Source organism: Nothobranchius furzeri, chromosome 19 (assembly GCF_043380555.1).
Source record: "Nothobranchius furzeri strain GRZ-AD chromosome 19, NfurGRZ-RIMD1, whole genome shotgun sequence".
NCBI classification, from domain to species: domain Eukaryota; kingdom Metazoa; phylum Chordata; class Actinopteri; order Cyprinodontiformes; family Nothobranchiidae; genus Nothobranchius; species Nothobranchius furzeri.
Window position 1 is genome coordinate 7,433,250 of NC_091759.1, and position 24,756 is coordinate 7,458,005.

The 24,756-nt window shown below is 39.8% G+C and overlaps 1 protein-coding gene and 1 long non-coding RNA gene across 2 annotated transcripts in view; both read left to right on the forward strand.

Annotated features, from left to right (window-relative positions):
- The window catches only part of rbms3 (RNA binding motif, single stranded interacting protein), a 473,759-nt gene that overhangs the window by 101,859 nt on the left and 347,144 nt on the right, over positions 1-24,756 (forward strand). The window contains exon 3 of the mRNA XM_054745076.2: positions 10,540-10,743. Coding sequence (XP_054601051.2) covers positions 10,540-10,743 — 204 coding nt within the window. The remainder of the gene's footprint in view (positions 1-10,539; positions 10,744-24,756) is intronic.
- LOC129164578 (uncharacterized) lies at positions 3,450-5,904 on the forward strand. The gene is made up of 4 exons (XR_011517317.1): positions 3,450-3,609; positions 4,351-4,451; positions 4,567-4,661; positions 4,747-5,904. It is a non-coding gene; the product is annotated as an uncharacterized lncRNA (long non-coding RNA).

Below are 24,756 nucleotides of genomic sequence, written 5' to 3' on the forward strand. Positions count from 1 at the left end.
GCTGTTTGGGCCGCAGCCGCTAGCAGCGCTACTTAAACAGTTATCCTCCTAGTTTTTGTCTGGCTTGCCAGGCTAGTTGATTCTCACACGAGGTGAAAATCGGCTCAGGTTGTATACTTATTTTTTGCACAGGCATTTGTTTACTGTGATGTAAAGTTGAAGTGCTGCAGTTTTGAAAACTAATTTTGAATAAAACTTGAGGAATAACTGGCAATTGTGTGCTCATTTTAAGAGGTATTTCATATTTTATAACATGCTATTTGATATAATGGTTTACAAACACAAAAGGGTAATTTATTAGAGTACTCGATTAATCGATAAAAGATTCGATAGAGTACTCGATTACAAAAATGTTCAATAGCTGCAGCCCTAATCATCAGACCCCAGAGTAGATAGACTTCCCAGAAATAAAAGCTGAATTTGCTGCTCTTTGTTCCGTATGTATTGATCCACAGAAGAGACGGACAAACCAGTTTAAAGCTATCACTGATTCTTGCTTCCTATCACTTTTTATTTATGAGGTTGCAACATCTATCACTTCTAAATATCATTTGTAAGGAGCATACATTTTGCCTCATGCATCTTGAACGATTTCAAGCCTTTATTGTTTTGTTTGTGCTGCAGAGGTTTATAAGAGTACTCGATTAATCGATAGAAGAATTGATATTACTCGATTACAACAATATTCAATAGCTGCAGCCCTAAAATAATGGGTTTAATAGTAAATGACCTGCATTTGTATAGCATCCTCTAGAGTTCTGCAACCCCGCAAGGCGCTTTTAGATACAAAAAGACAAAAGACTGGAATTCACCGATGAGCCTGAATGTTTCAAACTGTATTTTGACTTGTACATTTCCTTTGACCTCCATTCATCTCTTACGTGTCCTAGGTAAAGGATTATTTTTCACTTCTAATGCTTGATGCTTCAAGTTTGCCTGAGTATGTTATTAATCGATTTTTTTTGGTATAAACAAGGCACCTAAGTAAACACTAACAATAAGCTCTGTTAGTACCGTCACCCCGAAGTCTTTTTCATTTGCATCCTATGGGATATCGAGATGGACTTCCACAGCACTGGATCAGCTTTAGAGCACAGGGCAGCTCAAAGATGTTCAAAGCATAAAGATGTGTCAATCCACAGAAAATTATTTGCTGAGATGATTAACAGACAAGGAATATTGCGAGGTTTACTCAAAGCTTCATGAAGGGTTGTGCTATTACTCATTGAGGATTCTCAGAGGTCAAAGATGCATACAGTAAATAGCTTCAGTGCTTTTTATCCCTCTACCTCCTTCCATTCTGGTCTGCATTACCACTATTTGTCTCTTTCTGTCACCTAGCAGTCTGAATGGGGAATGAAAACGGTTTCCCAAAGAAGTACATACTTTAAGCTTTCAAATGTAAACACTACATTTTGTCTTTTTTATAATAGGCATTGTTATATGTCTTTTATTTGGTGATTTATCATGGGTCCTGGGAAAATGTAAGCTCTAACAAAGTTTCATATGCTTGACTGAGGCTCAAATATCAGTTTCCATTTGCATAGTGACTTACTATCCCGTAATATCCTAACAGTAGTATACAGTATTTTTCCTGCATATGTGCCATTGTGCACATACTGTCACCTCCTGACCCAGTTGCCTTGGTTACCACCTACTCATCGTCCCTTTAGACTGTCATGTTAGATCGCAGAAGTGTTTTCTCTGAACACCATTGAAAGAGACAGGGAGGAAGAGTGAGACAGGGTATCAAAGGTAATATGAGAAGGAATGTGGCCCAGTGCAAGTGGTCATAGAGGCCCAAGGGAAAATTTTACTCTTAGGTTTCTTCTTCTCTTTCTCAAATGGTTACCAGCCTTACATTCCTCTTTCCAAAATCCACACATGCCTTGTTCGTTGGGTACTGAGGATAGAATAAGTTCTACTACTAGTGGTAGTTATGTCCAGCATGTTTGGGAATATGAAGCTTACTTGGAAGGCGGGGTGAGGAGAGAGCCTCTAACAGAAGAGGTCATATTAAGCAACTCAGATTCCAGGAAGTTAGACATCTGACATGCTAAAGGATCGCAGTATCTCTTTGTTACAAGCCAAACAGAGCAAGATGATGTGAAACCAATACCCTCAAACATCTGTTGTGACTTTAATTCTCTCCGATTCTCTCATTCTGAAATCATAAATTTTACCAACAAGTCCAAAAGTGATTAAGTCAATTTATTCACAGGAGTGTCAGTTAAGCGCCAATGGTCATTCAATAATATTCCTTGGTGATGTGTAGAAAATAGAAAGTATCCAAGGAAGATGGGCCATTTTGGCAGCACTCCATTTATTGAAAATAAGCACAGAGCCAAGATAAAGCACAGTCATGCCAACGAGAAAGCAGGAGACTTTGATTTAGATCTGTGTTACTCGGAAATCACCATTTCTGTCTCACTGTATAGCTGGAGGGCACAGTGCCTGCTGGGTGATCAAATTATCACAGAGCTATGTTATTTAATGCTTGGGGAAAGAAGAAGAAGAGGCAAACTCAGAACATTATTTGTTATAATGTAGTTTTCTGATGGGAAGCGTACAAAACAAGAAAATTAACCAGAGTTTTTTAAAGTACATTAATATTTATCACAGCAATGAAATATGTGCTTGAATAAAGTTTTCTTAGGTAAATATTCACATCTTTGCAGAGTGTATTTGTGTATTTACACAAAGAGGCAACTCAAAAGCAATTCTGTTTAGACATATAGGATGCTTGCAAAATGCATACATTGTTGATATAATACAGTTTTAATGTTTACATGGTTATTTTAGCAACAATAATTATGTATTCCACAACTAGTTTAGCTGCATGAGGTCACAACTATGATGCATTCATTTACCACCAATATCTCAATGGTTAGTTGTCTCATTGACAATCCAGAGGCTGCTGATTTGCTGGAAGTGTGATGCATTGGAAAGGAACCCACTTTTTATGGAGCTAGGATTGGGACAATATTCAGCGTAACTTGTACCAAGTTTTGTAACTTCGAACATGTTTCATCGCATGTAACTTTGGATTTGTAACTTGTAACTTTAGTTTTCTAACTTGTAATTTTCAATTTGTACTTGTATTACTTGTTTTGTAACAGGACATTTTCATTTTGTACAAGTATTTTTTTATTTTGTAAAATCAAACTTTTATTTTGTACATTTACTACTCTTTTTGTAACATCAAACATTCATTCAGAAACATGAAACTTTCGTTTTGTAACTAGCAGACTTCCAAATTGAAAAAATCAAGGTACAAGTTTGAAATCGAAACTCTTAAAACACACATTTCATTCTACAGGTACAAACCTCTAATCTACAGTGTTACAGATCTTTTTGTCTCGATTCAAGCGTCAGTGGGAGGAACTTGGGTTGAACCAATTCGAGCACGAGTCTTAGCTACCAATCACGTTTCTCGAATTCCTGTCCAATCATTGGGAGAGGAGGTTAGGGTTCTGTCAGAGCTGTAGAGAGAGTTAGGACACGGAATGCGGGAGTCATGTGGTGCATGTAGCTTTGAATAGTTCCAAACAGCCCCCGCTGCTTCATTGACTGCAGTTCATTTTCGGTGTTTCGGAAGGATTCTCTCCGGTAAGTTAATGAAATGTCATCATTTTGTTGCATTGTGAAGCGTTAGCTAACCGCTTTGTACCAAAATAAGCCAACGATGATATTTTATGTTGCCAGTTTTAGCTAGATAACCTTTAAAGAGCTAACTGTGTGCAGCTTGTTGGTTGTGAGCAGGAGGAAGAGCTGTAGACAGGTTTCTTTCAGCTTGTTTGATTCTACGTTTTAAAAACATTCCCCACAGTTTGAAATAGGTCATTAATTTTTTACATTATTAGTTTTATTTGGGATTTTTTGTACAATACGTTGCTGGTTGCTGTATCAACACGAACATGCATCAGAAATGGAAGCACAAATGAGAGACCAATAATAAAGAAAATGTGATTGTGAAGACAAGTAATTAATATTTTTCAGTTAATAACACTGACTACAACAAACTGCTGAAGCATGAGACAAACAGGATTACGATCGTAAGATATGTTGTTTTGTTTTGTGAACTCAAGTAATAAGAATAAAATTACGATATTTCAAGAATATTAGTCGAACAATAACTTTTAAAAATTAGACATTTTCCATAAAACTGCTCATTTCCACTTGCTTTATAATATTAGCATTTGCAATTTTGTTATTAAGGAATGACAAGAAATAAGAATTAACAATAACACAATTATCAATACATAAATGTCAAAGAGTTAATAAAACAAAAATCTTATGTAACCATTAAAGGTTAAACTGTGTTGTGTGTCCATCTTCATGTTTTCATAGTGGCTGAGCGGAGAGCTGACCAGGAACAATGGTGGTGGCAAATCCCAGTTGGGTCTGTGATGGAGTGATGCACGCCTGGAGTGATTACCATCTTATCCACAGTAAACACACACTCTATTTCCATCTCTGTCAGATTTTTAACCTTCAACCTGAGCATGTCACACACCTCTCCTAACACACCTGGTTCCAGTTAATGGGCTGCATTTGTCTGTGCAGGGTTCTAACATCAGGCAGAGGGATACTCATGTCCTGAAGAAACCTGCAGCCTGTTGAACCCACTGAAAAACAGAGTTGTACTGAAAAACGGAGTTGTACGGCCTTTTTGATTGTCTGTTTACTCCATTTAATGCCTCTTTTGTTTTTCATGCCTTTTTGACTTTCTATTTCCTCCCTTAGGTTTTCCAGCTGGGTTCCCTGGTTGTATAGCCTGTTCCTTTCTCCTCCTGGCCCTGACGCCGGCTCCTCATGGCTTCCTGGGATGTCCCTCTCTCCTGATACCATCTCATGTCCCCCCTCACTTTCCCTCATTTGCCTCACTGCTGCTGCTGCTTTCCTCATTCTCTGAAATTAAAATGGCACTGTTAGAATAAAGAATAATTTTAAAATAAAATAAATAAAAATGTCTTAATATTTCTAAAGATTTGTACCACAGTTTACTTGAGTACAACATGTGTGGTCACTGCTCAGTGGATCAACATGCAGAGGTTCTGCTGTACTTCTCACTGCGGGGTCCTTCCTCCTCCTTGGTTCAGGGCGATGAACAAACACAGCATCAGCCCTGAGTCTCACCTTGCCTTGCCTAAGCTTAGTAAACTGTCCCTCCTCAAAATGTGCCTGTAGAGTGGTGTATTACTGTAGTTTATTTCCTGCCACATTTGACAGTTTAATTGCAGCCTTGTGCAGTTGAGAGCAGAACATGTAGAGCCTTGATAGAAAACATTTGAGAGTGCACATTAAACTCACTGCACACAGCTTTTTGTTATTGTGATCTCTGGTCATGGTGAGGTTGCTCCTGCTGACTTGAGCCAACCATTTTCTTCTTCTCTCTGCATCTTTGGGTAAGCCATAATTCTGATTCCTCCCTCAGACCGTTTGCTATATGCAGGGCAGCCAACCATGTAAGATATTCAACCTATAAAGGGATTATTAAAATACTATTTTTGTACACATAGAAATATTGAACTAAACCAAAAATATAGAGATGTAAAATTACATTTAAAATTTTTATCCAACCCTGAAATTAGTCATTTCAAATTTTAACCCACAGACACATTTTATTTTAATAATAAGCAAAATAAAGTTATTCAAAAGAGTTTCATTAGGTCTTTAGTACACCGCTCATAATTAATGATTCAGCTTATTTGTGCATATGTAATGACTAAACATAATGTTGGTAAAATGCTTTATTAAAAATGCTATTATACATGTTGTACAAGTTTGGTGTTCATTTTTTCACAAATAACACTTTTTTATCTACTGTGATGAACCACACAGTTTTATTGAAAATTTCTTTTTAATTAGTTGCTATAGAAGCCAGATAAACTGGGTTATAGATGCATGTACTGTCTTCACATAAAAATATAAAGTAATGATTGTAAAATGTATTCTACTGAACATAATAGGTCATCATTCAAAGCATAAACAGCTACATATTTTCTTCAAGGTAAGCTGGAGCAGAATTCTAGCTTTCAATAAACACTTTAAAATGGATATTACAACTCGAGTTTAGGGCTTCTTGTAGGACTTAAAGTTATTAAATATGCTTATATTAGAGCAGTGTGTTGCATTACTACATCAAATTTATTGCTATAGTATATTATAGTAATGTATGTGGTCTAAATGTGTTCTACAGTGTGTTAGGTCTGTCGTATTCCTGTAATGTAGAACAGTCATGGGTGTTTGTCTTCCTACAAATGCTCGGAAATAAATAAATAGGCTACTTTTTGAAGGAGTTAGGACATAAAATATATATAATATATAATATTATTCAATAATTACCACAAATCGCCAGGGGAAATGTGATTATATTAAATTTTTGTGATTTGTCCCACCATACGCCGTTCAAACTGACTTACGGCGCTGTGGGATGTTTGGAACTGAGAGCTCCATGAACCACGTGACCGCGAGTCGGCGAGTTCAAAGAGTGTCGAAACGCTCTCTTTCTACAGCTCTGACAGAACCCTGCCCTCCTCTCCCAATGATTGGACAGGAATTCGAGAAATGTGATTGGTAGCTAAGACTTGTGCTCTCATTGGTTCCACCCAAGTTCCTCCCACTGACGCTAGAATCGAGACAAAAAGATCCGTAACACTGTAGATTTGAGGTTTGTACCTGTAGAATGAAATGTGTGTTTTAAGAGTTTTGATTTCAAACTTGTACCTTGATTTTTTCAATTTGGAAGTCTGCTAGTTACAAAACGAAAGTTTCATGTTTCTGAATGAATGTTTGATGTTACAAAATGAGTAGTAAATGTACAAAATAAAAGTTTGATTCGACAAAATAAAAAATACATGTACAAAATACAATGTTCCTGTTACAAAACAAGAAATACAAGTACGAATTGAGAATTACAAGTTAGAAAACTAAAGTTACAAGTTACGAATCCAAAGTTACAAGTTACGAATCCAAAGTTACATGTGATGAAACATGTTCGAAGTTACAAAACTTGGTACAAGTTTCGCTGAAAATTGTCCCAATCCTAGCTCCATAACTTTCACATAAGTTCACGTTCAAACACATACACATCTGTTTCCCAAGTATCTGAGTCATTCCCCTTGAAGCAGGAATAGCAAATGTAACCAAATTGTTTAATAATACAGAGAAATATGAGCAGACTGCCGCTCTCTGATGAGCTGCTGAAAGTCTGTGACATGGATCTCAGTCTGGGGACCAATTGTGTATTCTGGTAAAAGAAGGCTCATAGACTTATGTTAAAGCACAGCCCTGCCCCATGATATAAAGGCTGAATGTCACCCATGCAGCCCTAAAACCTTTTCATCACTGACCATTTTTCTCTCCGTCCTGAGCATACGAAATGTGTTTTAAGATTTACTTCTCTCTTGGGAATATTCTTCAACAAAACGCCTCTGCATACAGTGTGTGTGTTAGAGTGAAATGCCTCTTCTTTGGCTGAACGATCCTCATTTATAAGGCCACTGGAGGTTGTCGTGTGACTCGAGGCAGCACTTAAACTCTATGAACTGGTGAATACGTGTGTTAAAATAGCGTCTGTGGCCGTGCTGCTAAATGTGCCGTACTTGAGGCAATCCTTCCCCTCTGGCTTTTACTCTGGCAATGTTATTGTGTGCAAATGTCTCTTATCGCTCTCAATAACTTGCATCAGTGAGAAACATCTTTAAATGATGATGTGTTCTTCCTTCCCACACAGATCTCAAATTTGACCCTGTGACTGAGCCTTAAAAGCATGAAAAATGTAAAAAGCAGGGTTTTTTTTTGTGTTTGAGCAATACTTTTCTGTTTTTTATATGCTGATTTATGATATGTACATCTTTTTTTGTTGTTTTTATTACTTCCGTGGGTCGCTTTGGTAACCATGTGGTCTATGAGCTATTGTAATATTTAGCTTTATAGGGTGTGGGCCCCTCCTGTTTCATTCCAACATCAACTTTGAACCTGCTATTATAAGTTTCATGCATTAGAGTATTTTTGTTTGTTTGTTGTCCTCCCTCTGGGTTTTAAGTGATGAAGAAATCCAGCCTGGCAAGCTTTCTGATCACAGCTGAGAGGCTGTATTGCTGCCCTCCCTTTCCCTCTGTAACTCCTGTGTGGGATGACCTTTGACATCCGTAAAAATTCAACAGAGGCTTAAGGCAACTGTTAATTCTCATTAGTGATCAGTGTTGGGAGTAACGCGGTACAAAAGTAATTAACTACTGTAATGCATTGCTTTTTGCTGTAATGTGGTAATGTAAGGCATTACAGGGAAAGAAAATGGTAATATTTACTCGGTACAATTGTCAGTAACGCGGTAATTACAACGCATTTTTAAACCCAGAATCAAGATGCGGGTTTCCTAAAAATTCAAATTGCGGGAAGCCTGAAAAAAGATCCAGTATCCACATATATGACGTCATTTATGGACTCAGCTTTGCAGGCATTCTATGAGCAGAAAGGACGCAGCGGTAATGGCTCAAATACTCCAGCTGGGTCCTGCACGTGGCCGCTGTTATATTCACAAAATCGCTCCACCAAAACAAAGTCATTCGTTTGCGATCGTTTATATCCGCCCATATTTTCTGGTACTTCATGTAATTTTCAGCTGAGTTCATAATCTGTGCGCCAGTGATTTCAACTCATTGCTGCTGGAGCGCAGCGCGAAGCTTTTTTATTTATTTATTTTTTTTTTTTGCGTTCGGTAGATCCCTTTGGCTGATTAGTTAGAAAGTAGGAAATCTAGTTTACAGTTTTTCTGGAAGACGGAGAAAGCATGCAGCATGCAGGAAGGTTAGAGAGAGAAAAGGGCAAGAAGTTATTCAAAATCAAGAAAACAAAACAAAGTGCTTGAAAAGAAAAAAGTAGGTAGATTTATCCCCAATACACGTTTTTTTACCAGTGAAAAGCAATAATATACATAAGCATTTAATATTTTTACATGTGATAGAGTCAGATCACCCCAGAAGTCAGTGCCACATGCAGGGCCGTATCAAGGCATTTGGGGACCAAGGCAAATAGGCTTGGAGCCCCCACCACCTCACTCCCTCAGTTAATCTAAGATGGCAGCGTGCTGAGAGTACAAAAGTAGTGTAATGCCTTACATTTTAAAATCAGTAATATTGTAATGTAATTAATTACTTTAAAATGAGGGTAACAAGTAATAAATAATGCATTACAGTTTTGAAGTAACTTGCCCAACACTGTTAGTGATGTACAGCTGGGCGTCATTCAAAGTTATTTGTTTTGCTGTAGACAAAATGTACAACTTTATGTGACCAGGGTGGTTTTGGAATTAGATGGAGTTTTTTAATTGGCTGCTGTTTGCAGATTGAGCCACTATGTGTCTCCAAATGTTTCACATCCAACTTTTATTGATCAGTTATTATAAGGTTGTGTTTTGTGTGTGCTTGCCCTCAGTACTAGAATGCAACAAAGTGAGAACAGAGCCTAAAAGGCTTTAAATAGGGGCTGCTATTACTTGGTCAGTTTTACAGATAATAAACTAAAATTCGATGCAATGATAGTTGAGAGTTATTCTCAACCCATACTGTAAGTGTTAAAATATTGCATTAGATTTTACAACATTATGTGAAATTATTAATTCATTCACTGCCAGCCGTTTCCTGATCAGAGAAGGCCTTCACTGCTATTGTTTTTCAGAGTTTTCACAGTATTTTTTTAAGAGTCACAGAAAGTTGCACACTAGGATGATGTCACGCCAAAACTACGAAAACAAGGAGTAGACTTACCTCTTACATCAGGCAGAAACCGCGCGTTTCGAGCATTATCCGTTCTTTCATAATCCGTTATTTGGTCTAAAACATGCTGGAAGCAGACTGCAGCACCAGGTATGTCAGCTCAATTGGTGGCACCACTCTGTAGCAAGTGTGGAGTCTGAGTATCTTTTCACTAACCCTATAAAGTATAATTTTAGCACATATTGGCTCAAGAAAATTATTCAAAAAATATGAAAAAGTTGCATAGTGTGGCTTTAAAATTCGACAGAGTTATGTTTGTGTACCTTGTGTGCCTCATATTCTTTGTATTTGCTCCAATGACCATAAGAGCCAAGGTGGCCTATCAGAAAACACCCAGAACATCAGCAGGTCCATCTCTGCATCTCTTGGACCTTGTTGATACTCCGTGCATAGTGGTACACTGGGAATTCTGTTGCCAGCCTGTAATCTGAGCATCTTATCAAATCAATCAGCGCCTTCCCAGTTAGAGCATGTCTCGACCGCGACAAAAGGGGGTTTCACAGCATCTGATGCTCCCAGAGAGAACGGAAAAGGGAGGGAGGAGGGGAGTTAGCGTGAAAAGATAGTGGGAGAACTGTCTTGTTGGTCTGGCATGGAGATTTCTGTTCAATTCAGTGCAACATCCTGCTTTCTTCTCTGATACAGGTCACCAAGAGGGCAGGTAACTGTCAGTGCTTGCCCACTGCAGAGCAGAACATTCATGCATCTATGATGGTAACTTTCTTTAATGCCTAGGTTGTTCCCTCCTTTCTTGCAGCCCAGTGCTTCAGTCCGAGGTTACCACAGCAGTAAGACAGCAGCCATAAGTCCAAGTCTTGTCTCCAACTGGGCCAGCGGTGGTCAGGGCACCTGGAGCAATCCCTCTTTCACTTGTTCAGGTCATCAGCATTATACATCTCTGCAACAGCACCACCCATTATCTGCTCACACAAGCTACACCTACTGCTCAGCCCATACAGCCGTGAGTAATGCTTTTAGCTCGTCTGACAACATCTGTCTTTCTCACTTTCTGATATTTGTTAGTGACTGTCTGTTAAGCTAGTATGCACTCATTAGATGTTCCCCCATCACCTCCTCCAATACCTGCACTTTTCATCTTTCATCAAAAGCCAAAGTGGAAATGGGCCTTTAGACAGGTACTTCCAAGGCTCTGCAGCATCGTGTCAACCCTTTTCTTTCAAATGTATCAGTAGCACATTTTGAAGACAGCTTTCAACACCTTTATTTAAATGTTTCCGCAATTTTCACATCCACACATCTTCCCACACTGTTTTGTTTAAGCTGTGCCTATTTTCAATTAGAAAAATTTAATCTCACCAATTCACCACTCAACTCCCATCTGCCTGTCTGCCAGCATGTTGAGACTTCCCTTAAGCACCTGTCTGCATGGAGTGACAAAATTGGATTGGATTTGATAATAATCTCTGAGCACTGGCTTCAGGTTGAACAACACGTTCATTTTTTTCCCCCTATATATTATTCCACTATACCAGAACACATTCATTCTTTCTAGCGAGCTGGAGGAAATTATCTTTGAGTGCTCGAGCTGTGTTGTGTGTTTTATTCCAGCCGTTCCAGACCTAATCACTGCTTACCCCGACTTTACACAGTTGCCACCAAGATGAGCAAGCACAGCCATTCCTACTGTCACCGTTTTAACCACCACAAAATGAAAAAAGAAGAGCTCTTGCTGTTTTTGATCTGCTTTGTGCACAAACAGGAAGCAAAAACAAAAATAATGAAAACCCAGAAAATTCCACATGACAGGCATAAATGGTGTGTCTGTGGTCGTAGTTGTTGTGGTTTTCTGTCACATGTCACAGTCTTATTTGATTTTATTTTGGGGGGGAATGTCACAATCTTTGCTGTTCTCACTGCCACTCCCTCCCCTGAGGGAGGCAGGCCATTGTCATCACATCACACAAACTGCTGCCTCAGTTTCATTTCCTTTCAAAACTGAATCTTACAGTTCTACAACTCAGTGGCATAAATGTGTTTTAAGTTATATATATATGAGTAGGGCTGCTCAATTAATCGAATTTTAATCTGAGTTTTGAACGATTATAAAAACAAAACAAGCCGATTATTTGCTCCTCCCACTTGCGCTGCCCCGAGTTGCAAATGAAGCGCTCCTCCCACAGTGTTGCCAACTTGGCGACTTTGACGCTATTTCTAACAGCTTTTCAGACCCCGTTCTTGACTTTTTAAATCTTAAAAGTACCTAGCGAACACCTCAGAAACATCTCTGGTAACCCTTAGCTACTTTCTGGATAACTGTCGTTGACATTTCCTGCAGGTTAGCTAAACACTCCGAACCGTTCTTCACAACATTAGGAAAGGGAATGATGCAGTGATGTGTCGGTCGCGAAAGAAACAGCTCTCGGAGCCGGCTCCCTGTTGGAGTAACCAGAGTGAGTGACACACTCACCGCATCTGCGGACTCCTGGGCCACTAAAAACGGCTAAATGTGCGCGTGCGGCGCGCTAAACACACGTGCAGCTTGCCCCAATTGCTGAGACCGGGTTGGGGGGTGGGGGGTTTAGCTGTGGTTGGGACAATTATTACATTAACTGATGGACTTGTAAATAAATAGTTTATAAATAAGGTAGAAATAAGTTCCTCATGCTGATAAATAATAGCTAATCTCTCTGAGGACACGGTGCTAGTGCACTGTCCTACAGCACCTTGACACGACTCAATAAATGTTATACAACATTTTGTGAACATCAATTTATTTGCATTTATTTGTTATAAATGCCACTGTATAATTCTTGCTGTCAGTATTTGCAAGATATTGGTATTTGGGTCTGTACTGGTTAGACTTAAATGAGTTAAACCAAGGTCTATAGCCCTTGGGTCATAAACTAGGAGCTGTAAGTATATTGGTCTTTTTATACTGGGAATCAGGAGTTCTTTTAGTGATCATCTTGTTTCTTATTTCTTTTTGTCCTGATTGTGCCCTGAGCAATTTTATGACTGAATAAAAACAAATAAAATCAACATAAATTGAAAAATCTTCCTAAATAATCGAGATCTCAATTTCAGTCACAATAATCGTGATTATTATTTTTGCCATAATCGAGCAGCCCTATATATGAGAAACCATCATTTTTAGAGCTTTCTCTGTGTTGGAGTTTGGTAAATTTTCTAAAAATGAGACACAAACCTTGACAAATTCACTTTAATTCCAGGCAAATATGGATCCACAAAAGAGCTTTGATGCTGAAAATTCTGAATGTGAAAGTGCAGAAAAATCTGTCTTGTAATTATAAGCCTCGTAAGGAGGGAATTTAATGAGTAGTTTTGGTCAGGGAGAGTGGGAGAACAGAGGCTGTTTGCTGGTGGGTTCCAAATTTAACTAACTGCTAACATTGTTTACACAGTGGTGATAGCTTCACTGCTAACATTCTGCCTGCAGCTGTTCTGGCGAGATCAGGGAATAAAGGTATCCAGGAACAACAGGTTGTCTAAATGTCTTGACAAATAAAATCTTTTGATTTTGTTTCTTTTTTAAATCTGATAGAAAATAAATTGAAATGTAGAAATACCGACCAGCCGATGTTCTGCCGGGTTATAGAAAATGTTCTAGTTGTTTGCTTTCCCTCCTGTAACTTTACCTAAACAGGAAATATTGACAGTATATTTTATGCTGCCTGAAGTCCTTAACTCGCTTCCACTTTCTTATGGAGACTTCAGGTTTAAAAATATCTGATTGTTGGAAAATAGACATAGAGGCTGTTCCTCGAACCAGACTAAAAACCAAAGGGGACAGGGCCTTTCAGTCTATTGCCCCCAGACTTTGGAACAGTCTGCCTTCAAATCTCCGTCTCTTGAAATCTGTAGAGGTCTTCAAAAAACATCTTAAAACTCACGTTTTCATCCAGGCTTTCCCCCGCTAAATATTCTAAAAGATGGCTTTGTTCTTGTTCACACCTTGACTTTGATTTTACCCCTGATTTTGGTTACTATTGTTGTCACTGCTATTGTTTTTATGATGTTTTTATTGGTTTCAGGTATTTGCCCAGATTTTACTCATGTTGTACAGCGCTTTGTGATTTATATCTGTGAAAGGCGCTCTATAAATAAACTTTACTTACTTACTTACTTACTATATTGTTTCTTCAATTCAGAGTGAAACTGAAAAGCCCTGCCTCTAGTTGTTTACCTTTAACTCCTGATGCACTCACTGTACGAGAACACCGTTGTTCCTTTAGAGCTACATTGTCATTGAGTTGGAGCCTTCACAGGAACTCTCAGCTGTAGGTAGTTTGGTGACCGTGGCAGAGGAGTTAAGTGCTCACCTTGTAACCGAAGCGTTGCAGGTTTGAGCCCCCGCTCAGTCGGTGGCAGGTGTTGTGTCCTTGAGCAAGGCACTTCACCCACATTACCTGCTGGTGAAGGTGAGAGGAACTGGTGGTGCCTGTGTACGGCAGCCTCGCCTTTGTCAGTGCGCCCCTGGGCAGCTGTGGTTACAATGTAACTCATCACCACCAGAGTGTGAATGTGTGTGTGTGAATGGCTTATTGTGTTGTAAAGTGCCTTGGGGGGTTGTAGAACATTAGAAGACACCAGAATGGACCTTTAAAAGGATACAAATGGTAAATGGCTTGTATTAGGGATGAGCGAGTACACCACTATCTGTATCTGTACTGTATCTGTTCAACCAACTAAATTATCTGTATCTGTACTCGGAATGGGCGTGGCATAACCCGGAAGTGGGCGTTGTTTAACCGGAAGTGGGTGTGGTTTACATCAATACATTATTTTAAGTCTGAAATTGATATGGACTGATCAGAAGTTGCTATGTGTATTGTTTATTTGAAAACTGTTTACAGAGCAGCCTCAGAATAGAGATTAAATATTTTTGATCACAACAGTAAAGGAACTATTACAGAACAAGTTTTTAAATAAAATCAGAACATTAATATTTAAGTGCATGGATTAATACATCTGAACTCATGCAGTAGGAACTAGGAAACATGAAATGCTAGAACCAGACACAACTTTATATATATTTTTTATTTTAATTTGATTAAACTGATTTTTTTTCTTAACGTTCTTGGCATTTTGCCACACAAAGTTAAACAAAGCAATGTTGATTAAGGTGTGTGTGTCTGAGAGAGATAGAGAGGGAGAGAGATGAGTTAAAAATATAAAAAAAACCCGACCGGAGCGGAGGTAGTGAGTTAATGCAGCACGTCAGCTCTGTCTTGTCAAATGCACCATGTATGTTACGAAAAAAGTTACTTTAAATATTCAACTGAAAAAGAGGCGAGCTGAAGAAAACCTAGGGAAAACTGAGGAAACGTGAGCAACAGTGAAGCAAGCACAGCAAGATCCGTTACTGTGTGTGTGCGTGGATGAACAGGACGGACTGCGCTCCCGGCCGACTAGAGAGTTTTGTGTGTAGGGAGGGGCGGGCGCTCTATGTGACTGGCCAATCACAGAGCGTGAAGACAGTCAGTTACCCAATGAGGATTTTCCTTCAGCACGATTACAGATATTTACGATGTTTACTCGTTTCATGCTCGTATTCGTCAAAAATGCTTTATCCGTACCGGATACTCGTCTGAAACGAGTATTCGGCTCATCCCTAGCTTGTATTTGTAGCGCCTTCTAGCGTGTGATACAAGTTATAGACTTGTAAGTTAAATAGAAGATGTTACTGCTTTGCCAACCAAACCATGCACATAGTTCCAGGCACTGCAGGGATGAGCGTCCCCCTTGAGCTTACTTTTTGTTGTGGAATGATGGTAAGCCACACATCTGACACAAAATCCTAACCGTTACGGATCACCGTGGGGTCATCAGACTCCTACCCCCATCATGACCTTCTGCTCCTGAACCAGCATAACGAGCGCTGGCTTCAACGGCCCCACGTTTTATGGTTTGGTTGTTTTCTTTTTGGACATTTCTTTCTCATCCCAGCAGACATCTATTTCTTTCCCACTGTTCTGCCTTTCTTCCAACTGGTTCCAATATTTGTGTCTGTACATTGGGTTTCAAATGTAATGTTTGGGTTTTTGTGGATTTTTAAGAGGAATCCTTCAGTTACAAACACACTCATGTAGATTTTCTCTCGTTTTACAAATCCTTTCTGCACAACTCCCTGTTTTTGTTGCCTTCTAAGTGATATTGTGATTTCAGGCATACTAAATGCAAAACGAAGTCATTCAGAAAGAGAATAAAAACAAAACCGATAGCTCAGCATGTGTCTGTCCTCTTGGCTGAGAGAGGTGAGTAAATACGTATAAAAAAAGGAAAACAAGTGAGGATCCAGCAGAGATCAAGAAGCCTGGCCTCCGGTGGGTTTGTAATTACAAAGAAAGCGGATACGTTTTCACTTTAATATGGTGGGGTGAAGATCAGGGTGACACTCCCTCGGGGGGTGGGGGGGTTGACGGGACGAGGACTGACAAAACAGAAGTAGAGAAAGTCGTGTAGAAGTCAGAAGATGTGATCAGAAAGAGTTGAGGTTATTGGTTCTGGTAAAAAAATAATTCATTTTTGTGAAGTATCCTTTCTGAATGAATTTTAATAGAAATATAATTGGTGCCGGTTCTGTTTACTGATTAAACAGAAACAATCTAACTCTCACAACAGAGTTATGATTAATGCCTGTTGACTGCAAAATGTTTTAAATAAAAACCCTGAAATTTAACAATGGGTCTATTTATCTCTTTGTTGTTTTCTTGGCTTGGATCCATATTGGATGCATTAACTTCTCAACACAGACACAGAGCTTGCATCAAAACTCAATTAGTAGGATAATTGTGTTCAACAAAGTGTCCCAGAAAACAAAGGTTCTAGTCCAATTTTTTATTTTAATGTTGTGTTGATGTTAGTTTCCTTTCTGTGTGTCAAATTTTCATATTTATTAGGAACGTCTTGTGTTTATTTAGTGATTAATGCCAGAAACGACTCATTTTGGCTTCGGGAAGATAATGATTTAGGTTAAATTAGACCATTTGACGCTACAAACGTAGGTTTTGTTCTACGTTAACGCAATTAAAATGGAAAATTTTCACAACATTATTACTTTACTCAATTGAACTTAATTACTGTCAGAGGTTCTTATGTAAAAATTAAAGCTTTATGCTATAAAAGCATCAAAAAGTCTTTGAATTGGTTAATATTAACATTTGAATAGTAGAAAAAACATCTAATAAAGAGATCCTTCTCTGAATAAAGTATTTTTTACGTATTTTTTGAAAATGATTGATTACTATGTGTTTTTCATGCAAGCTGAACATGAAAATGGTCTCCTACACCTATCTGCTGCATTAACTTCTGATAGAAAATAGACGGTGAATGTCACGTTGAGTGTAGGTGCAGAAATCCCCAGAACGACTCAAGGCAGGAGAGATTTAAAGAAAATAAATCCTTTATTGAAGGAGGATGTGCCAAAATCCAAAGCACAAAGAATAAGAATAACTCTCAAAACTCACTGAAAACTCAAAAAACAAACAAAAGCTCACACATGAACACAGACTTGGGAAAACTCGAGAGGGGAACGAGCAACGCAGACACATACGGCAATGACCTAACAAACACTGAAGGACAAGACAGGCTTTTAACACAGAGGGAAGCAATCAGGGGAACAGGTGACCGGTGTATTCAATTAACTAAATGGGAAGGGAAAACCAAGCAGAGGGGAAGATAACAACCTATAAAACACTAAATGACTAAACCTAGAAACTAAGGGTAAAGATAAACAACTAATGACAAGAAGAGTAAGGGAGACTAATTAACAAGTGGGGAAGGACACAAACACTAAAGAGAACTGATAAAATGAAAAGCTGAACCTATAGAAAATAAAACTACAGAGGGGTGACTAGGGGGACCTGAGAGGCTGGGAAACACCAGGAGACACATGAGAACGCAGAGGACAAACAGGAGGGGGCTGGGGACCAAGGGGACACAGAACATTACAGTCAAACTCTGCGATTTGAAAATCCTGACAGATCTACGTCACACTGTCACTTAAAGGGACTGTAAGGAAGTTTGAAGTGTTTATGCTCACCATAGCCACTCAGGCCTAACGCGTTACTACAGCTTCAAACGTAAGCTCGTGCATGAGGTGTGCACGCTGTACGTGCACATTCCTTAACGAAAATAACAGCTGAGACAGTCCCGTGTGTGTGTGTGTGTGTGTGTGTGTGTGTGTGTGTGTGGCCTGGAGGACAGAAGAACACAGCAAGTTAATAAAAATAATGTGCCTCTGTCTCTGCAGCTGCACTTTCTTGTCGGTCGGCCGAACGTGCAGTGTGTGTGTGTGTGTGTGTGTGTGTGTGTGTGTGTGTGTGTGTGTGTGTGTGTGTGTGACAGAGGACAGGAGAACACGCAGATAATTAATTAAATAATTTGGTTCTGTACCTTTCTCTTCAGCACAGCCGACAAAGGTTTAAGATGGGTCAGTCCTCCTGCATGCTCAGATCATTCCCTTCCCTTGCTTGAAAAATTGTTCCAAAATGAAAGTTGAACCCACATCTTTTTTATCTGTGAATTCAATGCTGTTCGGCGAGTCTCAAATAAAAATTTGGGCGTCTTACTGTAAAGAAATATATCATTAATGGAAAAAAGAAACTCAAAATGACAAATTATGTTCACAACTGGAGTCAAACCCAGGTCTTCTGCATGAGAGTCAGACATCTTACTAGGTGAGCTAAAACGCCAATGATGTTCAATCTATCTGTAACATTTATATCCTTGATGACAGCTGAAACAACATCAATCCAAAGAACGGTTCGGAGCGAATTTTGTTGCTAATTTGTAGGAAATATCTAGAAGAAAGTAGCTAAGGGTCCTCAGAAATGTAGCTAGGTTCATCACTAGGCGTTAGGAACAGCGACAAAGTCGCTGAGTTGGCACTGCCTCTCTCTCTGCTGCTAAAGCTACTGATAGCAAATGATACGGGCGATGCCTGAGCGTGAACGCGCATGCAGCAGCCTGCTCGACCCAAGCAGCTCTCTTTTTCTGTGATTTTACAGAAAAACAGGCGATCACAGTAAAAATGCCAGGGCTCATTCTACAGGACCAGGGCATTGCAGGAGAATGTATGAAGAAGAAATTTATTATTTCTATACATGTTTTGGCTGTCAAACTTCCATGATGCCCCTTTAACAGTCATGGACTCACCCATCTTGACACAACGGGGAAGGTTGTTGTTGTTTTAACCTCCAAGAAACCGCAGAGAACGTTTCAACTAGCAGAAACTAACAGTTAGCAACTCCACCACATGGCAGAACTCCTCCAGGAGTGTTGTTTGTGGAGACAAAACATCAGTGTTACAGAGCAAATGGAGTCAGTGGTACAGTCACGCTGCTGTTACCCAGTCTGAGGTGAGGTGTCCAAATATCAGAAAATAAGACTCCAAACCCTGTCATGTTCTGCTACTCAGTCCACCGGCTGACTTATCCATCCTCAAACAGGTGCACCGGAGCTTTTTTTCCTCAAGCTACAATTTTCAAGACATTCATTCCTACTAGAGAACACTGCAAATGTATTATAAATGTGAGTAAAGTTCACCTTTTAAATGTATAAAATAGAAAAACATGTGTTTTGTCATTCCTAATTCTTGGGTTGATAAAACATTTTTGATTAAATATTTTCATAAGTAGTTTTTAACAATAAATCATTTTTTGCAGCTACCTGAGGATAAAATGTTGCTTCTTCTTTTTAAATTCCTCCTCTGCCACGATAAGGTTAATAAAGTTTAGTTAAATGTTTTGACAACTTTTTTTTAAGTTTCTGGGAATCAAAATGTTGCAATAATTTCATAGTTTCCCCACATTGTCACATTTCAATTAAATGTATTCATAGCTACCTGCGATAGGTACGGCAATCATTATTTCAATTAGACTTGCTACACGTCGATCATTATGAATAAACAATCCTTTAAAAAACTTCACTTATTTCAATTTGCATTTTGCAGTCTTATAAAATGGACCCTGATGCCAGTCAAGCTAATTTATAGAAACCTAGCTAAAGGCATGAGCAGAGTGAGGATTAGGAAGGAGCGGGAGTTAAAATAAAACCGTTTAAATGTGGTCGGAGGAGTGGGAAGACACTTTCACCTTGCATCCAACCGTACTTCTGAACATGAACTATTAAGCAGAAAGCTTTACGGGTTAGGTGACGTTCACAGCGAGCGTTACAGCCCTCAGCTGCTTTAGTGTAATAAAACCTGACAAGCCACTGATTGCACATGGTGTTATTGGATTCTTTACTTAAAGCCACATGTGCTGCACAGACTCTGTAGCCTTGACTAAGCACCCGGTTATAGATTTTCTGGCCTATTGAGAATTGATCACAAGCACAAAAAGGGGAAAGGGAAACATTTTGTAGAAGTACTTTCCTCTAATTGGTATGACAGAGTCCATTAACTGGTGGTACTGGGAATGGTGGGCATGCTGCATGTTGTTAGTGTCACTCTTGTGACCAAACTGTGTCTACACTGTGCATCATTTACCTTTTAAATATTGTGTAAATCTATTTCTTACCACATTTATTCGCATGTATCTTATTATTTCTGCTACTGTAGTTTATTTTTCACACAATCAATATATTTTTTTCCAAAGTTTACTTTTAATGAGCTCACTCTTGTAAGGCTTTGAAGATACTTGCAGTTCAACTTTGCGTTGACGCAGGCTACGTCTTTGTTCGCACACTTGGCCATCAGTAACCTCTAAACCAGACAGTAACTATGGCGAGTGTGTTTTGTTTATTTAGTCAACTCTGCCTACTGGTTACTTGTAAAATGTAGCGTGTGAAAGCGTGTATGCATCATTAAAAAGCAAGTATATTCCAGGCCTAATAAATACAGAAGAGCAGACACTGATAAATATTATAAACTTGAAGGTATAACCCCCAATTTCAATGTTGGCGATGCCTTCAATACTATCCGGCCAGCCGCTGAAAGGGGCGTTTTGGTTTGTAAACGGGAACGCCCCCTCCACAATGGGATCGCCCCCTTTGTCTTACTCGCTCCTGAAATGTTACTTCACCTCCGATATTTCAAAATAAGATATTTTCTCCACTCATCTATCTTTTCTCCGTCCTTTTTATACAGTTATTGATCTGTGCTCACCCTGCCCTTTCATTTTGTGTTGCTGGATCGACGTGAGCGCGGTCCACGCTCTTTGAACCCGAACCTGCGTTTAAGTCTTGCTTCCTGCTTTATCTAGCCTAGTGAACTAGACCAAATTCTTGCTTTGCAAAAATTGGTCTAGGCATGCTCCATTGGAACCTCCGCAGCTCCTACCAGGACTCTGGCTAGCCAATCACAGCTCTCTAGAGGGGTTTCAAACACATAAAGAGCTGTGATTGGTCCATAATGGTGGGCCAATCATAGTGCTCTATCTGCTTAGTGAACAAATCACAGAGCTTTATCCGCTTTGTGGGCCAATCAGGGCACTCTATATGCCTGGTGGGTGGGATGATGCAACAGAGTGAAACAAGAGTATGTCACATTCTTTGTCCAGTGGAATGCGGAGATCATTTGAAAGACAACGGTAGAACCCGCCCCACAACCGAGAGCCGTCAATGGAGCGTTGCCAGACTAAATAATACATTTATTTAGTCTGGCTTGCCAGGCTATGCTTTATCCAAAGTTTATACAAATATCAAACTCAAAAAAGGGGACTGTTAATAAGGCGGGACACAGCTTTTTCTCCTCTACTTTGGACTGTCTCTCATGTTAAGCGCACCTGAAGCACCACCACTAGACAGGAAGGAGCCAGTGGTTTTTCAAAATACAGTAAAATGTAAACATTTTATGATATTTAAAATTATTTCAAACTACAATCATGTTTAATACGCAAATATAGGCTATATATTGCATGCTTTACATTGTTTTACAATAGTGTAACAGTTTACGATTTGTTGTGGTTGGACTTTCATGTTAAAGGGGGTGTTCTTGGCCGGTTGTTTGGAGAGTTCTGATTCGGTTATTTAGAAAAATAAAACAAGATAGTTTGAATGTAGATCATTAACATTGTTTTTTCTGGAGTTAAGGCGTGGGCTGCAGCCAACAGGAACCCGGAATAAAGATCAGAAACAAAAAGAAAAAGTTGGATTCAATACAAAATCAAAATATCAATAAAAAAATCTAAGTTATTTTGCTGTGGCGGTGCGACACAATCAATTAGTGTACTTTTATTTTGACAAATGTAGTAGAGAAGTATCACGTATTTTAATGCCCATTTTTATTGGTTAGTGAGAAGCTACAGTAACCCCCATTAAAGGCCTTTCTGTAGCCCAAGCAGAAACGCCCGGGCTGGCTGGACCTGGTCCTAGAGAGCCACAGTCCTGCATGTTTTAAAGCCATGCATGAACTTGCAGCTTCTACTTGGCTGAACACACCTGATCCAGGTAATCAACAGCAGGAACAACAAAGATAGTTGGAAAGCAAACAGGACTGTGGCTCTCTAGGACCAGGGTTGCCTACCCCTGCCTTAGGGAGCGGCGCGTCACGGAGTGGCATTTTAGGGGCGGTGCGTTGCGGAACAGCGCGTCGGGGGTGGCGTGTTACGGAGCGGCGCGTTAGGGGTTCTTATACCCTACTAGTGTACTAGCCTGGGAAGCCCTCCTATATATGTAAAATGTAGTCTGGCCACGATCCTTAGACGGCGCTCAGTCGTAGATTATGGTTGTACAGTTGTCTTTCAAACTGTCTCCACACACAATTAGACATTGCTAGGACCAATCAGAGCAACAAACAACGTGATGTATTCATAGTGACTGAACTCAGTCAACAAGGCATTCTGCTGTACATTCTTAAAGAACTAGAAGAAGAAGAAGAACTACTACTACTGGCTCACGTCTCAAAGAAAATTGCCCGAAGTTGATGCCAAAGCTGCTTTTAACATACACTGTTCTAGAGTTGCCACCATTTTAGTAGTTTTACTCTATCGCGGCTTTGGTACTAGCCGAGCCAATGGTAGACCTGTTGAGGCTACAGTGGAGCATGGCCAGACATACCTGCAGAGGTGAGTATTTTTTTACTGCTACGGTGTGTCTAGTGTTCTAGGCTAACATTGTACCGCACAATCACCTGTTGTAAACTAGGAGTGAGAGGAGATTTTCAAAATCAGACAGAAGACTATTAAGCCCTTTTCAGACTGACATTCTGGAACATTTGTGGACAATTCAATCCGGTTTTTAACCGGAACTGTGTTTTCAGACACACCACTTTTGTACTTGTCCTTTCGGCTGCGTTCACACAGCAGGGAAAAGTTCCAGATGTGTGACGGCGGCAGCGCGGGGGGGGGGGGATCGGACCTATGTTGAGAAGAAGAAAATATCATTTCCATAGCGCCTCTCAAGATAAAATTCACGAGGCGCTTAAGCATAATTCTGCTCACACGAAGGCGCATAAGAAACATGGATGATGAAGCTCAATGGTTAAAGGAATCACTGAAGCGGTGTGAAGCGCTCCGTCGCGCGTCTAGGTGATACCGTAAGAGGCGAGCTGCCGTGGTTCGCCGCATGCTACAGGAGCGAGCTATCTAGGTGCGCACTGCGTCCCCCGGTCCCCTTCTCCTCCTCCTCCCCCCCCTCCCCCTTGTCCGGAACTCTACCTCACCAGTCTGAAGCAGCCACCCTGTCCGTAACAAGTCCGGACCTGTTACTTGGGGCTTCGTCCGGTTAAATTCCGGAACATGTTATCCGGATGTTTGTATTCAGACACAAAGGTCTTACAGACAGAGTCGGAAACATTTCCGTTTTTCATGGCCTGTCTCAAGGGGGCTTTAGGGTCTGCTACTACCTGCTTGTATTATGTCCTTTCTTATCAAGCAGTGTTGTTATAGTGTCTTGCTATTTTACACGTTTACTATAATCCTGAATCTGACTTCGTTTTTTTCTGTAGCGGCACAGCTGTGTCAGTTTAAACTTTTTACCGTCCACCTTTTTCCATCCAAGTTCTCGGATAACCATGTTAGTATAAGGTCATGCAGATTAGAGTTTGCATGTGTTCCAGAGAAAACGGGAAACTCCTGTTTCTCGGTCCTCTGCTGTTGCTGTGACATGATAAATGTGGAACTGCTGGGGATGGATTCTGAAGGGCCAACCCGCATTGCGTCTATGCGCTGCTGCAGAGTTCATCTCTCCATGAGGTAGAGACACACACCTACACGTGCTGCACAGGACAAAGTAACACTCCTCTTCTTTGGAATAAAAGCAACTTTACTGACATTGTAGCAGTCATCGACAAACGTCTGCATATCAAATTTTACAGGAATTTTTTCCTTTTGTCCATTTAAAAACTCATCCTAAGGAAAATTCTTGTATAGAATAATTATGTTGTTTAGATGTCGGCTCCTGTATCCTTTTGAAGCCATGCCTAGTATTGTGATAGTTAAATAATCCATCAAATTTTATGATCGTTTTAGTTCACCTCAAATGAAGCCACCAGCAGAGTGAACTGGAAAATACTTCACACTACAGACTGACGGTGACCCAGAACACATTGTGAGAGCAAGCCAGGAATTTCTGTAGGCAGAGAAGCAGAATATTCTGCAAATGGCTGATTTATTCATCTCATCTCGACATGATGGAGCTGCATTTCGCTCACTAATGGCAGAACTGAAGTCAACTGCAGTTCATCCTTTGCAAAGTTTCACAAAAAAAAATAAAAAATCCCATTCGTCAGTGGTGACTATTGGTCCCAGCCTTCAGGCGGCCATAGCCTGCCCGAGATTCCTGAGTTCTAAAAATGAAAACTGCATTTATACTATTTGCATTTCACCCCATGAAAAAGAGGGTTATTTAAAAGAAAGAGCCTCACTTCTTCCCCACTTAAGCTTCACCTTATAAATATCATGTTGATGTAAACCTAGTAAATGGGTTGTGTACAAATGCAAATGAATGTATACATAAAATAACACTAACAGACTGCACAGTATTTGTACAAACTGTCCGTCCCTTTTATGTCAGTGTTTGGTTTTAGAAAATATTTACCTAAAATGAGCAG